The sequence below is a fragment of the Stegodyphus dumicola genome, chromosome X2, assembly GCF_044657685.1.
Source record: "Stegodyphus dumicola isolate Sdum_Otavi_A_Nest chromosome X2, ASM4465768v1".
NCBI classification, from domain to species: Eukaryota; Metazoa; Arthropoda; class Arachnida; order Araneae; family Eresidae; genus Stegodyphus; species Stegodyphus dumicola.
The window spans coordinates 181,970,433-181,986,428 of record NC_140781.1 but is presented as its reverse complement, the minus strand read 5'-3'; the positions used below and the strand labels follow the sequence as shown (position 1 = coordinate 181,986,428).

Genomic DNA, 15,996 nt, shown 5'->3' with positions numbered 1-15,996 from the left:
TTTTATTCATTCCTTATAATAATACTGAAAATATATCTCTTTTGTACCATGCTGTTGCTCTTCATGAGAGAAAGTCAACGATTTTATTTTTCTAATCCTCAAATTATATAATAAGGGCATGTTTTTAATGCAATTTGGAATTTCTTATTGCTTTTACTTTCCAAATTTGTTAGTATATTTTACGGTTGTTTATCATACATATTTCTATTCGTCGTTCTTTTTAAATGCATGTGTATATTATGCATATGTAGAATAACCCAAAAGTTAAAAAGAACCTGAAATAGAAAGATCTCCGGGCCTCATTTCTTCAATAGAAAAATAACTGTTTGCATAATAGAGTACAAAGATTTTATCAGTTTTATGTTAAAGCATGTGATATGCATGAAAGGTCATTCTTATTACTCACAATTCCTTATGAAAACGTTGTCGTATAAGAAATTGCATCTTGATATAACTTAACAAAAAACAGAGCAACGCACTACAATCGAATAGAAACCAAGATCCGACTACCACTTTTACAGCATCATAAAAAAGTATCTTCATAGGGTACAAGTACACAAATGAAAATAGAAAAGGTAAATTAAAACTAGAAACTAAAGAAAGCAAAATAGGCTAAGCCAAAACTAAGGAAAAGACAAAATAGAGAAAAAAAACTGTGCGATCAACATGAAAGTACGCTTGTTGTTCCTTGAGTTATACCACAAAACTTCAGATTATATCTTTAGCTCTATATTAAGCTTTTCCTGTCTTTTCTACAGCAATATCACAACTTCTAAAAATTTTCATTAGCGTTAACACAGTCTTAGAAGGCATAAACCTGCTGTTGTATCTTAACTCACTTGTATAGAATACCAATAAAACAATAATAGTTTCTTTGAAAAAACGTCTTGATCCTCCTGGATAGAGTAATCTAGCCCAATTACCGTATAATCGAGCCTGTCCGATCTAACCAAAAAATGACGAGCACTAGCAGTTTGTCTACTGAAGCAAGCAGCAGAATTAGAAAGAAATTTCAGAGTTAAATTTTAAAATCTTTATGAACAATTAAAAATTAAAACATTATTATTTAAAAATTCTATATTAAAAGTTAAAAATCCGGAAAAACCAAGTCTGAGAAGCTGAGTAAGAAAAAGATTTAATACAAAAAATTAAATAAACATTTTACGACTCATGGTCTAGGGCAGGGTTTTTTAAGCTTTTTTCAGTCACGACTCCTTTTTATAACTGAGATTTTTTCGCGACCCCCCCCAGAGCCCCATAATATTTACAAAAATTTTGTGGGATACCATAAGCATTGCACAAATCCGACACACGTGTGTCTGAAACTGTGAATTTTTTCACTTGTACTGTAATATACTATTGCAGTTTTAGGTCATTAACTTAAATTTCTAATTTTAAGACATAGAACAATGCGAAAATTTTAAATAAGTAATAGGCGAAATGACAGCATCACGTGCAAAGCAAGGAAAATGAACGTTTATTTTATAAAAAGAAATGCGTCGAAACGTTTTCGTTTTTTTCTTTGTTTGTATTGTCTTATCTTTATCTATTTTCAGATAGTGTAAAAATATTTGGTGATTGTAGAATTATTATAATAAGTTAAAGAAATATCAATACTGCTACAATTTTTGGCGGCCCCCTCCAGCAGGTCACGCCATCCTCATGGGGGTCGCGACCCACAGTTTAAGAAACCCTGATTGTTTAAGTTGCTATTGACCCCACAGTTTAAGAAATTGTAAGAGATACAGTGACACTTTCTCCCTTCCAAATTAGTTAGGTAGTATAAAGATTCCAAAATTGTTATTGTTATCCTTTTGTCAGAAAGCGGTTTGCATAAAACGTAATCCCAGAATTTTTATTTAAAATATTGCTTAACTTAGATATGATTATTTTCAATCGGAAATGTGGTATTATCTCACTATGTTATACAAAAATGGTAGCCACAGTTTCACAGTAACATGCTCAACTTCACTGCCCATTCAGTTATATAAATTGTTGTTGCATAAAGTAAAAGCAACTACTGTATCCTTCCAACAGTTTATAATCAGAGTCTGTAGACAGATGGAAGCACGTGATTTTACAGGCATGGCTCTGCTCATAAGAGTCTCATCTCTGCCAAAAATACTGCTCATTTGTCACAATGTAGAGCAATAAGGTATTTATCAGAGCAGGAAACAAGAAAATTCAAAAGTGTCTTCGGCGGAACTCGAACTTTGGTCCTCCTGATTGTCAGCTGGTCGTTCTTCCAATTGCAACCCAAAGAAACGCGGTGAGAAAGGATAAAAATCCCTTACATTTTTCCCCACTTAAAGAACGACGCAGGGAGCGGGGAACCTAGCCTCCAAGCCCAGATGGTGACGGATAATCGTCCATGACATTTTAATCGAGCACCACTGTACAGATATTTAGAATTTTTAGAAACCGGGTAACAGAGAAAATCAGCTATAGCATAGCACGGGTTCGAACTCGAGACCTTCCGATAGCCAAGTCGAAGTGCTTCTAAATATCACGAAGGCACCTAACAAGGAAAGAGCAGTACAACGCAATGCAGCTTTAAGGAACTATTATTCTTACTGTTTTGTGCAATACGACAAATATACGCAACCCTGAGTTTCACTAAATAGGTAAGTTTAAAGTTACATTGGTATTAGCTTCATTGAAGAAGCTAGAAGTGTGTTGAATGTAAAGGCGAATTTTCTGTTTATCAGTAACAAATGTTCTGCAATGTATTCTTATGCACACACAGAGAAAGAAATGTTTTTTTTAATCCATTGATGTGTTATTTTATATATCGCAGTGAAAAATAGGTCTCATGTAACTGCAAGAAATTTGACACAATGTGCGTCTCTTTTCTACTGAAATTTCGATACATAAAACCTTGCGATAATGTCAGGATGATTTAATCTGGTAGTATCAAAAAAGAATAACATATAATTTATTGTAATACAAACTGCAACTGAATAATTTATACAGACTAGCCTGTATGGAAGTCAGGTAGTGGGCTAATGGAAATCCTTAAAATACACATTATCCATTAACTGGAAAATTGACTGCCTTGAAATAAAAAATATGAAAAAAGACTAGACTGAACAGAGAATGAAGGATCAACTTTAAATGTCTAACATGAAGCTTAGTTAAGATGTTTGAAGGTTAATTAATATAGGACAGCATAATACTAATTTACTAAAATTGACAGTTCTTATGGTTATTGCCAATAAATTTTCAGTGTTACAATAATTTTTAGTTTTGAGAATAATTCTTTTTATTTAGACAGTTTTGCTTATTTCTAAAGCTGTAAATAAAAGAAATTTATTAATATGTCTTATACAGTGGACAATTACTGCAGCAGCAAAGTTTCTTCCATTGAGATATTTAAATTATTCCATAACTATTAATCATAAGAAACCCTCTTTAAAATCAAATTTTGATAAAATTTGAGAACAGAATTTAAATAGTTACTTTAATTTGATATTTTTTCCTAATATCTGCAGAGTTTATGTTGAGGTATTTTACTTTTTAAAAAATAAAATATCTCAATATAAACTCTGCAAATTCAATATTCATACGTTATTTTAAAAATCTGTATTCAATATGTTATTTTAAAAATAAGATATCTCAATATAAACTCTATACACATTTTTGCAAATATTTTCTCTAATGTATCTCTAGAGAGCTAATTTTAATTTATTTTAGAAACTCCATTTTTTTTCTAACGTATTTTTGAAGAAAAACTGAAAATTCTCCATCGTTTGTTCACGTAGCCTTTTTAGAAATTCAGCCAATTAAATTTTTAGTCCAGAAAAATTATCGTAAAATTCAACGTTGTCTGACACAATACGTTGTAAATAAATCGTATTTTGTCAGATCAATTCACAAACAGTAGATAAAACGATTATCACAAAGCGTATTTTCCTATAAAGACCTATCTTGTCATCATGCGAGGTAATTCTTATTTTATTTTAATCTTTTTAAAACTTCAATGAAATAAAATTTGATATAAATAATTTTCACTCTTGTCCGAAACGCGTATAGTAAGCTACAAATAAAAGTTAATAAAAACATAATTATGTATATATATATAATACAATGTATATATATAAAACATAATTATGTAAACATAATTATGTTTTATTCTTCAAATAAAATTACGCCAATGTTTATAAATAGAATCTAGCGTAATGTTTCACTGCGAGATAATCTTTCTTTGTTATTATTTTGGAGGAAAGACTTCTTTAATCGAACCCGATAAAATTAATGAATTACTTTCGTAATGACGTCATCAACCAGCAACAGGTACCAATCCTGTTCGCTTTCGTAACCATGGTAACAAGTGCTATAGTTCTTTCCTAATACACCTTAGCTACTTTGTGATGAAGTGAAGCGATATTTCGGAGACGCTACCTTTTTTATGGGCGTAGGCTGAAAAGCAATTTTAGTACTTGCTTCACAGCTGTAGAGAGCTTTTCGAATGTGTCAAATCCACTACCCGGCTTCATGTTTCATCGTTGGCAGACTGGAATTTTATCTAAATCGATAGGGTATCATGTTAAATAAAATCGTTTGGACTTACGTTTTAGTTTCTGTTAAAGGGATTATATTTTAGATTTCTATCAATTTAAAATCTGACTTAAATGGAATTTAATTTTTGTAACTTTGAAAAGGAAAAACGTAAATGCACAGAAAGGTTAAATAATAATTTGGTAAAAGCCTTGGGAAAGTATCTAGAAACACGTTTTACACATAAAAAAATGCAAGAAAAATTCTACGTGGCATTTATGAAAATAATACATCATAAATACCCAAAACTTTTGAAAATTTAAGTATTTATATCATAATTATTGCATTATTTTTTTTCTTTTCAAATCCACGCTTAATGAAAGAAGAGCTGTTTCTTTTTAACGAAACGTGTTTTATGATTCTAAAACAACTAGAATGTGTATAACTTAGTAGACAGTGAACAGGCTATTATAGAACTGTATTTTAGTGCTTTGTTGCTTCTTACGCTAGCCTTTTATGTGAGGTAGTGGAATATTTATCTATCTGTCCCCATAAAAGAAGTATGTATCAACTGTCTAATGAAATAATTGTCAATCAACCGTTTAATGAAATAATCCTCTCTTTGCTTCTACATTTTCCCTTCAATTCAGTTTATTTCAAATGTCATTATTTCGTACGTATCATTATTACTACATGATGATAATGAATAATGATTTTATATGCCATAAATTTGTGAGTGTGAAAAAACTATTATTAGTTAAAAACAGTATGAAAGCTTAAGCCATTAACTGCCTGCATTTATCGGGATAATAATCATACTAAGAGTAAATTGCCCACACTATAGAAATTAGGAATTCTGACACTTTTGCATATCAAAATGATTTGTTTAATAAAAATTAAGTAACAAAAGTTAAAAGTTATAATGTGCCTCAATGAGTGTTTTGTCTATGTTAAAATGTAGAGGAACCTAGTGAACTAAGTAGCGACTTATCGCTGAGTTCGAATATTTACAACAGAGTCTAGAGAAGGGTTAAACTACCCTTTTATTCACTCAAAGAAATAATAACAGATGGCCCCTTCTCGGGCTTACATGAAAGCCTCCACTCGGGCTTTTAACTCAAGATAAGAAAATAAGAAACTAATGTAATACTAAACTAAACAGACTTAACCGAACCTAGACACAAATGTCTAGCGTAGTTGGCCCTTAATTTAACCTAGCTGGTGATTACCAACAGGCACGTACAATACAGGGGGAAAGTGCAGAATCACCCATTGCTTGGCGCGTTTTTAAGAATTGCACAAACTCGGTATCCATGTACACATCGACCTATTTTCACTTAAATAAAGTCCCAGAATTGCGCAAAAATGGCATTGCGCACTCCCTTGACTTTATCCATCGACCTATTTTCACTTAAAAGCCAAAGAAAATTGACAAAAATCCAATTCCTCTTACTCTTGTAAAAAGCGCCAAACAAATAAGTGGGCGATTCTGCACTTTACCCCAGTACAGGCCGAGTAGATTTAAGAACGCAAACACACACCACTAAGGACTCCTAAGCACTCTCTCTCGAAGTAAGTTGAGCCTTCCTTAAATACCCCTTCTAACTTCTTTGTGGGCCCACCAGCGGCCGAGCGGTAAAGTCGCTGAACACTGGTAGTTCGGTCTGAGGTTCGAATCCCGCGAGCGGGCTGGCTGCATGGGCGTTTTCGTGGTTTTCCCCATGTGTAACGTGTATACGAGCCAGTTTCCCTTAGAAAGTCCTCCACGAAGGCATCCCTCCCCTTAAGCAGATAGCCCTAGTGTGCTTTTCCATAATTAAATACACACACACACACACACAACTCCTTTGCATAAGACGCTATACTAAAAACTCATTCTAGTGGGGAACAGTGGATGGGAAACGTTATGTAGTGGATGGGAATATCTTCAAATCCATTCCCCGGGGTATTCTCCTTAAATACGGGACAGAGCTGGGAAATTCGTACTTACACCTATAAAGTGGTCAAGGCCTAAAGCCAACGCCATGGGCAACCCATGCATTCTGGTCATGATTAAAAATCGTCGACTTGATCTGATGTTGTCAGAAAGTGAGATCAATCACAAGAACAGCAACTTTTTTCAATGACCGATCTTTAATTATTACTATGATATTTTTATTTCTCTGCTTTGTAATATGTTGAACTGTTTTTATATTGTAATACATTATCATCGCAAATCTACTATACTATATTTTCGTTTCCTAGGACACAGTTTATTTTATCATGGTCGATCTAAATACCGATAACGCGCACTTTTTCATCTTTTTTGAATTCTTACATATCTATATACAGTGTTTATAAATGCCATAAGGAGAAATACTACCGAAAATATAATCTTAATGCTCGGATTTTAAATACATTTTATTTATTCTGTTCTTTCAAGATTCGTAAATAAATATGTACTTCTAACGCTTTAATTTTGGTTTTTATGTATTAATTTTACTTTACTGCCATTACCAAACATTATCTACTAGCTAAATTCATGGCGAGTGTGAAAAAAGCTAAATTTAGTTCTTTAGGAGGCATATTGATTTGTCATAGTCTTTTTGGCTTTTTACTTAAAACGCTATTTCTACCCCATATTTTTAGTAACTTAATCATCTTTCGCCCAATGAAACTCTACTAAAATCATAAACTGTGCAATTTAAAGCATACTTAACTCAAAACGCTTGTCAGGGTAAGAATAGCTTTCATAAGAAAGAACAAATTTTTTCATAGAGTAAAAATCTCTTACGTCTTAAACTCATTATCTTAAGTAGACACTTTACTATTACTTACTTGAGTAGATAAAATAACTTAAGACAGAAAAACACTTTAGGGCGTTCTAACTTTAAAAAACGCCTTGATCGACACTTTTTCTTTGCAGGGTGAATGACGTATTATTTGCAAGCTTTGAATTTCCATTCTTTTTTTTTTTTATTTATTTTTTTTATTAAAGAAACACAATAAGTTCCCCATGTACCACATAGTATCACATAAGGCTTACAGAAGTAAGTATGAAACAATGAAAAATAAACAGAAGAAAGTGAAATAAAATTAAGGATGATTACAAAGTTTTGCAATTCATTGTAAAACTTTAACAAAAAGTGTTAAAAGCACCTCTCTCGGAAATAAATTGGTAAAATTCTGGAGGCCAGTTGATATTAAAATTTTTCAGTCCCAGTTTCAAGACTTTTCTTTCGCTCTCATATTTAGGACATAGAAGAAGCACTTGTTTAACATTCTCCTCACCACCGAGGCTACAATAACAGTCAGACTCGGGGCTCAACTTAAATCTGTTCAAATAATTTTTGAAATTTCCATGGCCAGTAAGAAATTGGGTTAATTTATAGTTTGTGAAGAAGGGATGACATGACAATATCATTTTGATAGAAGGGAAAAAATTCTCTTAGTTAAACTCCCTTTATTTGAATTTAGGGAAAAAATATTATTCATTAACTGAACGGGCGGAAGATAAAATAGCTTTTCATAAAGAAGCGTGTTTGTAATAATAGTTCTGTTCATTAGTTCACAGTTCTGTTCATAGTTCATTTATAATAATAGTTAGTCATCTTATTATTTACTAGATAACGATCTAATTTTTAAAGCATTTTTACATAATTTAAAGCTGCATCTAAGAGAACTGCATGGATTTTTCCACTTTCTTCCTTCTTCGAGTTTCTTCTTCTTTAAAACCATGCACATGCATTTCAGAAATTTCTTTCAGCTTGTGAGCTTAGTTTTGAAATTGTTCTCCGTTTTTTGAAATGTGTGCTGATGTTAACATTTATTGCATTGAATTAAAATGAGGCGTCACAGTAGTCGTTGCACAAAGCTGATACTAATATTTAAATGATTTGATAATTCGGTGGTCAAAAGCAGAGTGGCAATAAAACAATAAAAGCAATAAAACAATAAGTGGATGTTAAAATATCTTTGCCTGCCATGGACGGTATTTAAAGACTGATTTTTAATACATTAAAATTTCTACAAAAATGAAATAGAAAAATGGTATAAATAACCTCCTTGAATTAAGCCTTTATGGTAAAATATGCTACACTGGAGAAGGTCGAAAAATGATTTAAATACTGATTTTGATTGAACGAAATTTGATCATATTGTAAGAAACTGAAATTTATCTCTTTATATATTTATTTAATTCATAAAATATTTTAATTTGATACAAAATTTAAACATTTTGGAGGGTGCCTTGGAGCTTTGATCATGTTAGAGAATGTACATCTAAGCAAATAATGTTATAATTAACAACACCAACGTTTGTTAGTTATAATTAACAAAACCAAGATTTGTGAATGTTCTTTAACCGACTTTCCATTTTCATCTACAGGAAGAGGATTGTTATGAGAGGGTTTCTGAATTTCAAAATACTGTACTGTGTGCTTACATATGAATATCTGCCAAGAAAAGCAATTGCTGTTTATGAATGCCATCGACGATGCTCGAATTGAATCTTAAAATCGAAGAAGTTGTAAATCAGTTGACAGATTCGAAACAAAAAATGCATACTTAGATGTTCTAAGAAGTGCATTTTTTTAATATTGTAAATTCTTCTAAGAAATATATCAGAATCTCTTCGAAGAAAATATAGTATCTTCTTTTAGAAAGATATATAAAGTATTTAGTTAATTAACCAGTTATTATGATTTTAGTCTTTACTATAACATCTCCTTTGAGTGTTCCTCACCAGAATACGAATTTGTTGTGACTATTTAAGCTGAGGGTCTTGTATTTGAGACAGAGATTGCTTCTGGAATCGTGTGCGGGCTACGTGGTTAATTCCTGCCAGCTGTAATATCAGTAGTAATCATTCGGCTTAGCTCGTAGAGACATTAGGTATTTTTTGGAAGCAGACAAGATGAAAAATGAGCAATCGGTTTCGCCGGGAATCGAACCACGGACCTCTGGAATACCGGCCCAGCGTGCAGAACCACTACACCACGAAGGCACGCTAGGAAAACGGGAGAAATACCTTATATACTCCCTTTTAAAGGGCGACTGGGGTTTTTAGGGGACCCAATCGCCAAATCCTGGGTGTGGAGAATCTTCATCCTACACCCTTTTAGTTCGGGCGCCATTGTAGAGACATTAGGACTTTTTTGGAAGCAGATGAAAAATGGGCAATCGCCTTCGCCGGGAATCGAACCATGCACCTCTGGAATACCGGCCCAGCGTGCAGAACCACGAAGGCACTCAAGGAAAGCGGGAGAAATACCTTATAAGCTATCTCTAGCTGCCGACAATTTTAATCTGACGCTTCAGTAAAGTTTTTGAGCTAGCTTTTTATTTAGTTGTCCACTCTTTGACTAATGTTCAAAGTTTAATTTAAATTTGACTGTTCTGTTTATTCGTATGACCACGAGTTGTGGTTACTATAACACCAGAGCATGCCTTCTGTTCCAGTTTCCGTTCAGAAATATATATAATAATAATTTTTATAACCTAAGACTTTTTTCTCAGAGACAGCGATAATTCTCTTCATGCCTGTTAGGGTTAGAGGACTTCAGTAGCATTAGCTGATCATGTGCAACCCTATTGATTCAGAGAAGTGTATATTCTTTGAATTGATATTTGAATGAAAATTTCTGAAAGAAGTTTTTGAATCTTGTTTCAAAATTTAGTTTTTCACATACCTATTCTGAAATTTTATGTTATCAGTATCATGTTAGAAAAGTATGGCAAACATTACGTATTAAAAGTTTTATCAATATTATGCAAAACAAGTGTAAATTCGAACCAGTGACAGTCAATAAATTGCGTCAATCTGTCTATTAAAAACTAATTCTAGTGATCAAGTAATAATTCTCACTGTGAAACTGACAATTAATCAGTTGATGTTTTCAGCTTTCATTTATTCAATAAATCATCGACTGATAAAACTGAATTTAAGAAATGTAGTAAAACTAATACTTAACGTTCTCATAAACTGCAGTTTAGAAGCAAACTGTCGTGTTTTTTCTCTCTCAGTATCTGATGTAGGATATCAATGTTGAAGTGACTAGCCCTTTTATAAAAATCTAATGTAAGATCTCATTTGCATATTTTTCAAAGGAAATAGTCAAAACCGTTCATTATAACAGAACAACGCATCTCTATATTGATATGGTGTAATGATACAACGTAAAATTAGGCAAAACTGAACATCAAATAAACGTATATTTTATATGAAATTTTAGGTTTTGTAGGCATCAGTCCTCTTGCCTTCGGAGAAAGGAAGACTTATGTCAGTCTCTCTCAAAATCTACATATACAGTTTTATACAAAATCTACACCAATCTAAGCTGCTTTTGCCTAATTTGCATATGTTTCTTCTAAACACGATTAGTGGATTGCCAACGATACTAATAGGAGAGGATAAGAATTAGGATATTAAACGACAGTTAGCGTATTAGCTTTTTATTTCCAATTTAAGAGTAGAAGTCCACAGCTTGATACAGTTTTATATTGCTTCATGTCTTAAGTTGGTTTCGTCAACATCGTTATGCCTTTATTGATATTTCTTTTCCTTCTGAACTTTACTTTTTGTCCATTCATATTTTCCGATATGTGTAGGATCCTCAACCGAAACGTATCCATGGACATTAGTAACTTCTTATGGATGTGTTATATACTACTTTAATTAGCTTTCTAGAGATAATACTACTTTAATTAGCTCTCTAGAGAATATTAGACTTACCTGCAGCAAGAAACAAGAATAACCAATTGTATTCTTGTTGTGATTCGAAAACGGCTTTTCAAAATTGCCAGCTTCTAGTTGCCAGCTGTGTCTAGCCACTTGAGTTACGAAAGCACACACAAGGGGCTGCGATTGTTCTTTGCCTTTTTCCTCATATAAAGAGCATCTGAGAAGAAGACACATACTCACTCGAATAAATTTAGAGAGTGATGAATTATCGCCCGTTCGGACACCGTTGTAGAGAGTGTTAATCTGTCTTCGATGCAAGAAATGGAGAAAGTCAGCTAGCCCGCAGGTTAACAATACATTAAGTCTCACAGCTGACAATATCTGTTTTTGAATACGTAGAGGATTTACATCAATCATTTTAAACTAAAGTCTAATATTAAATTTATAAAATGTGTGGCTTTCTCAAAAGAAAATTAATTCTTTCCGCAGTTACAGTTATGTGTTACAGGTAAGGAACAGTCTTAATTAACCAGTAACAATAATAAAGTTACAATTTAATCTAATGTAACAGAACTGAGAATAATGGACGTCTTCGGTAGGTAGTATCACTTTCTCAGGTACATCTAGAAATTAGCCAGATCTATGAAGCCAATGGAGAACTTTAAAAGGTTTGTGCAATCACATTTAAAATAAGAAACTACACTTGAATTTTTGTTGCGGTATTTTAATGACTCGGAAGTTTTCAGTATGTTGGGGTGCTTTGAAAGCTGCAAATTTTGTTATGCATTCTATGAACGTATTTATTCCATTTAAGGCAATGACATTTCCTATGAGAACTTCCTTAAATACAAACACCTTTTTTCAAATTTCACCATTATTTGTTTTCTCAGATTAAATTTTTAACACTAGATAGCAAACTAGGTATAAAGTACAATTGAATGACAGCAGAAGGATTGCTACGGTATTAAAACAAAACACCGATTACTGCATAAAGTTTCAGATATAAAATGTAAAAAAGAAAAACCTTACAATTGAAAGAAAACTAAAGATAATGCGAAAATTTATTTCAGAGTTCTCTCATTTGCAACCACCTCTGAATTCTAAAATCAGATAATAAATTGGCTTTAGTATCAAGGCATTTAATTCGAATATTTCCCCTTAATACGTACAATTATATCCTGATCTAATAAATGCTTATTTTTAATTAATTTCAGACTTTAATGAAATGGAGATTTAAACACCAAATTCTGGAAATTTTCAGAATAAAAAATTGAACCCTAGTAATATCGATCCATGTTATGTTTCTTAACATATTTCGAAACCAAGTAATTTATCTCAAACAATTTTCTATGCTTCTTAGAAAACCTCTGTCATGATCTCTAACGTCAGGTTAAGTGCAAGAAACTGGTATTAAATTTCTGTTACATTTTACACATAACATGGCTTAAAATGTTATTTCATAAAATAATTACTTTGTTTGTTGACATTTAAAGATATAATAAATTGAGAAAGGATTTTACATTAAAACAGAAATTTTACGATTTTTCTTAATCCCCTTATAAAGAATGTGTAGTAAATTTTCTATGTATAAATTTCCTCATTAAACCAATTATATCCTATTCGTAAAAAACAATATAGGATTAGCTTAAGCATCTAATAGTTTCATTGCAGTTTCTTCTGATGATTTCTGATTTTTTCATTCATCTAGTTTACTTGCAATTCAAAGAGTATTTCTTAATATTTAACTTAAGATGTACTACTTTATCTTTTTATATGTTACAAGTTTCTTCACCCTTTAAAGTAAAGTTAAAAAATAACTCAGGCTATAAGCGAAGATTCTAATAAAAATGATTGGTTTTATTATTAGTTCCTCCAAGCTTTTTTGCAAAAGACTCCTTTCATTAATAAAAATAGAAATGTAACATAATATATGCAGCAAACAATTAATTTATTATGAATAACAGAATTACTAATTATGAATTAATGTAATATAAAAATTATTACGATTGTTATTTTTAATTATGAATTAATGTAATGTAAAAAATGTTTGCATAAACCACATAAGCATTTCGCCTTATCTTTGCATTAGTGTAATTCCAAACTTTGAAAGTTTGAAAATTAATGACATAATTTTAAAAATTCCTCTTGTTATTCAGTGATGTCTTATATGTTACCAATATTACATGATAGTGGAGATTTATTTAATATGAAGATAAACTGAACTCAGATCGCTATAAAGAACACAGTATTAAATCACGGTTATATAAATGAGTACATTTCTTATTGACGTGAATCTCATTTTACGGCCTTTCAAAATATGTAATTAATAGTATCATCTCGCATACATTTCCGGTTTGATTCGCATAAAAATATGCCGATTAAAGCTATTGGAATCTGTAAATTGCTTCTTATAATTTATAATTTTAAAAAATATTTTTAAAATTGGTGTATTTCTTATAATGAATCCCATTACCAATTCTCCATCACTTACTTTTAATAGCTCTAGTTGTTAAAACTTAATTAATTCTAAGTGACATTTTATATTTGATATTAAAACTGAGGATGTGAATTCGTGCATTGTCTCTGACTAGGATTCTGAGGATGTTGAAAGTGAGGTCAGTGAGGAGCCCAACACTCTTCTCAATCCAGCTGCATGTGGTCCTCTTTATGATGGAATCAACAAGGAAGGTAAGTGCATGGAAAAAAAAAGGTGTTTATTTTGTTTCTAATTTTCTGAATGCAGCATGCATTACTCAAGTCGTTATTCCTTTAAAACAATTTAAAAATCGAATAAAAAATACAAAATAAAGGTTTTGTCACTAAGTGAAAGTTTTAGAAACTTTATTGTTGGTTTTAATATGAATCAGAGTTGTTATTAACACCAGGCTATCCTCTAAAACTTTTACAGGTATGCTCTAAAGCTGATGCATCCGTATCTTTATTTAAATAAACTCTATATTTGTAAAAAGTGTATTTTAAATATTGCTTTACTGAAAACTTATTTTTTTAGATAATATGAAATTTTAAAAAAGTATATATTCTTTTGTCTAATTAAAAACCTAAATATGCAGGAATTGTAATAATCACGGCAGTTTTCTATTTCACCCATTTACTTGCAGTTTTTACCCTTAAAGGAAGAAAACATGGCTGTTTAACTGCTGTGGAATTCTAGTGCATATTTTAATAAGAAAATTAATTATTAAATAAATTTAATGTTTTTAAAATTTTGTTGCCAGAAATTCAACATTAACTCGAATAGTGTAACTTCGATCAGTCTTCATTCATTATAGTTCGATTTTAAATTATTATTCAAAATTAATTAAATATTCAAAATAAAAATTAATTTTGAAGCATAAGTGTATAAATTTATTAATACGTAGCGGTCTTTGTTTGCCCTTTTTAAAGTTTTTTTCTATGCGGTTTCTTTTTATGCCATACGATACATATTTAAACTTTTTGTCGGACTCCTTGTTGCATTTATACATATAATTTTGGAAAAAATACTTTAAAATTAATTCATTAATTTAAAAATATTTTTAAAAAGTAAAATCCAGGGCTATTATTGCGAAGATAAAATTTAGTTTAATAAAGAATACGTAAACAAATGACATAGTCTCCATTGTATACATATGTGTGTGTAAGATATGAGAAAATACGATTGCTGCTTTAAGAATAATTGGCGACCTCAAAATTAACATTTTAGATATGGTGCTCTCCTCCTAAATTCATCTGTTCTCCCAAATTCGAAAGCCTTTAATCTCCTTTTACTGAAACTTCAATTCAGAACTAATCAGGGGGAAATGAATTAAAGCTTGATAAAGGTCGATTTATAGCAATCGAATCGAATCTGAAATATATCCAGAATTTTTCCTATTATTCCCTTTACCCGATGATTGAAATTCGATTTTTTGATTTTATATGAATTTTAATGTCTTAAACGGAAATGTAATTGTTTTTTTTTTTTTTTTTTTTTTTTTTGTGTGTGTGTGTGTGTGTGTGTCTTTTGGTCACAAATGAACCAGGAGATCGAAACATGTTTTCGAAATAAATTTATCGGCTTTTATGAAGCTTTAATTCATTTCCCCCTGATGAGTTCTGAATTGGAGTTTCAATAAAAGGAGATTAATTTTTATTTGTATAATTTTGTATATTTTTCCTTTTCGCATTATTATTTTTCGAGTTTGTTCTACTAATGAATTCTTATTTTAATTTATTTGTATAATTTTGTATATTTTTCCTTTTCGTATTTTTATTTTTAGAATTTATTTTACTAATGCATTCTTATTTTAATTTTGATATGTTTGGACATTGTGTCAAACCTCTTATACACGATAGCAATTATTTATATTGTTAAGGTATTTCCTTGCTTTGATTCTAATTAAATTTTAACCTTAGGTGCTCTAATAATTAAGACACAATAACACGCCGAATAAATTCTAGAGGCATTTCACATTCATAAAAATCTTTCTGTTCTAGTTAACGATCCTAATTCCAATCCAAATTTGCCTTCGGCTTTTAGAGAAATTATGTTTTAGTTCTGGTTTCGCCAACAGATGGCGCCACTTGCTTATTCTTGTCCAGGCTTTCTTATCTTATCTAAACATTATTTCCTATCTTGTTCATTTGCGGTTTTGCAGCTGAAGATGATGGTTCGGTAAAACCATCGAAACTAGTCCTGTGAAAATTTTGTGAATTAACGCTGATTTTTGTTGTTTGACTTCTGAATCAGGACTTAGGTGCTCTAAGTTTATTTTACTTCAATCCTGCAGCTATAGTGCAGGACGGGTTTAAAAGCTTTGTTTTGAATTTTTAGCATATTATTATGTTTATATATATAC

The 15,996-nt window shown here is 31.3% G+C and overlaps 1 protein-coding gene across 1 annotated transcript in view; it reads left to right on the top strand.

Annotated features, from left to right (window-relative positions):
- The window catches only part of LOC118181595 (nucleolar protein 4), a 187,185-nt gene that overhangs the window by 123,133 nt on the left and 48,056 nt on the right, over positions 1 to 15,996 (top strand). The window contains exon 4 of the mRNA XM_085810007.1: positions 13,750 to 13,846. Within this exon, the coding sequence (XP_085666133.1) occupies positions 13,750 to 13,846 (97 nt within the window). The remainder of the gene's footprint in view (positions 1 to 13,749; positions 13,847 to 15,996) is intronic.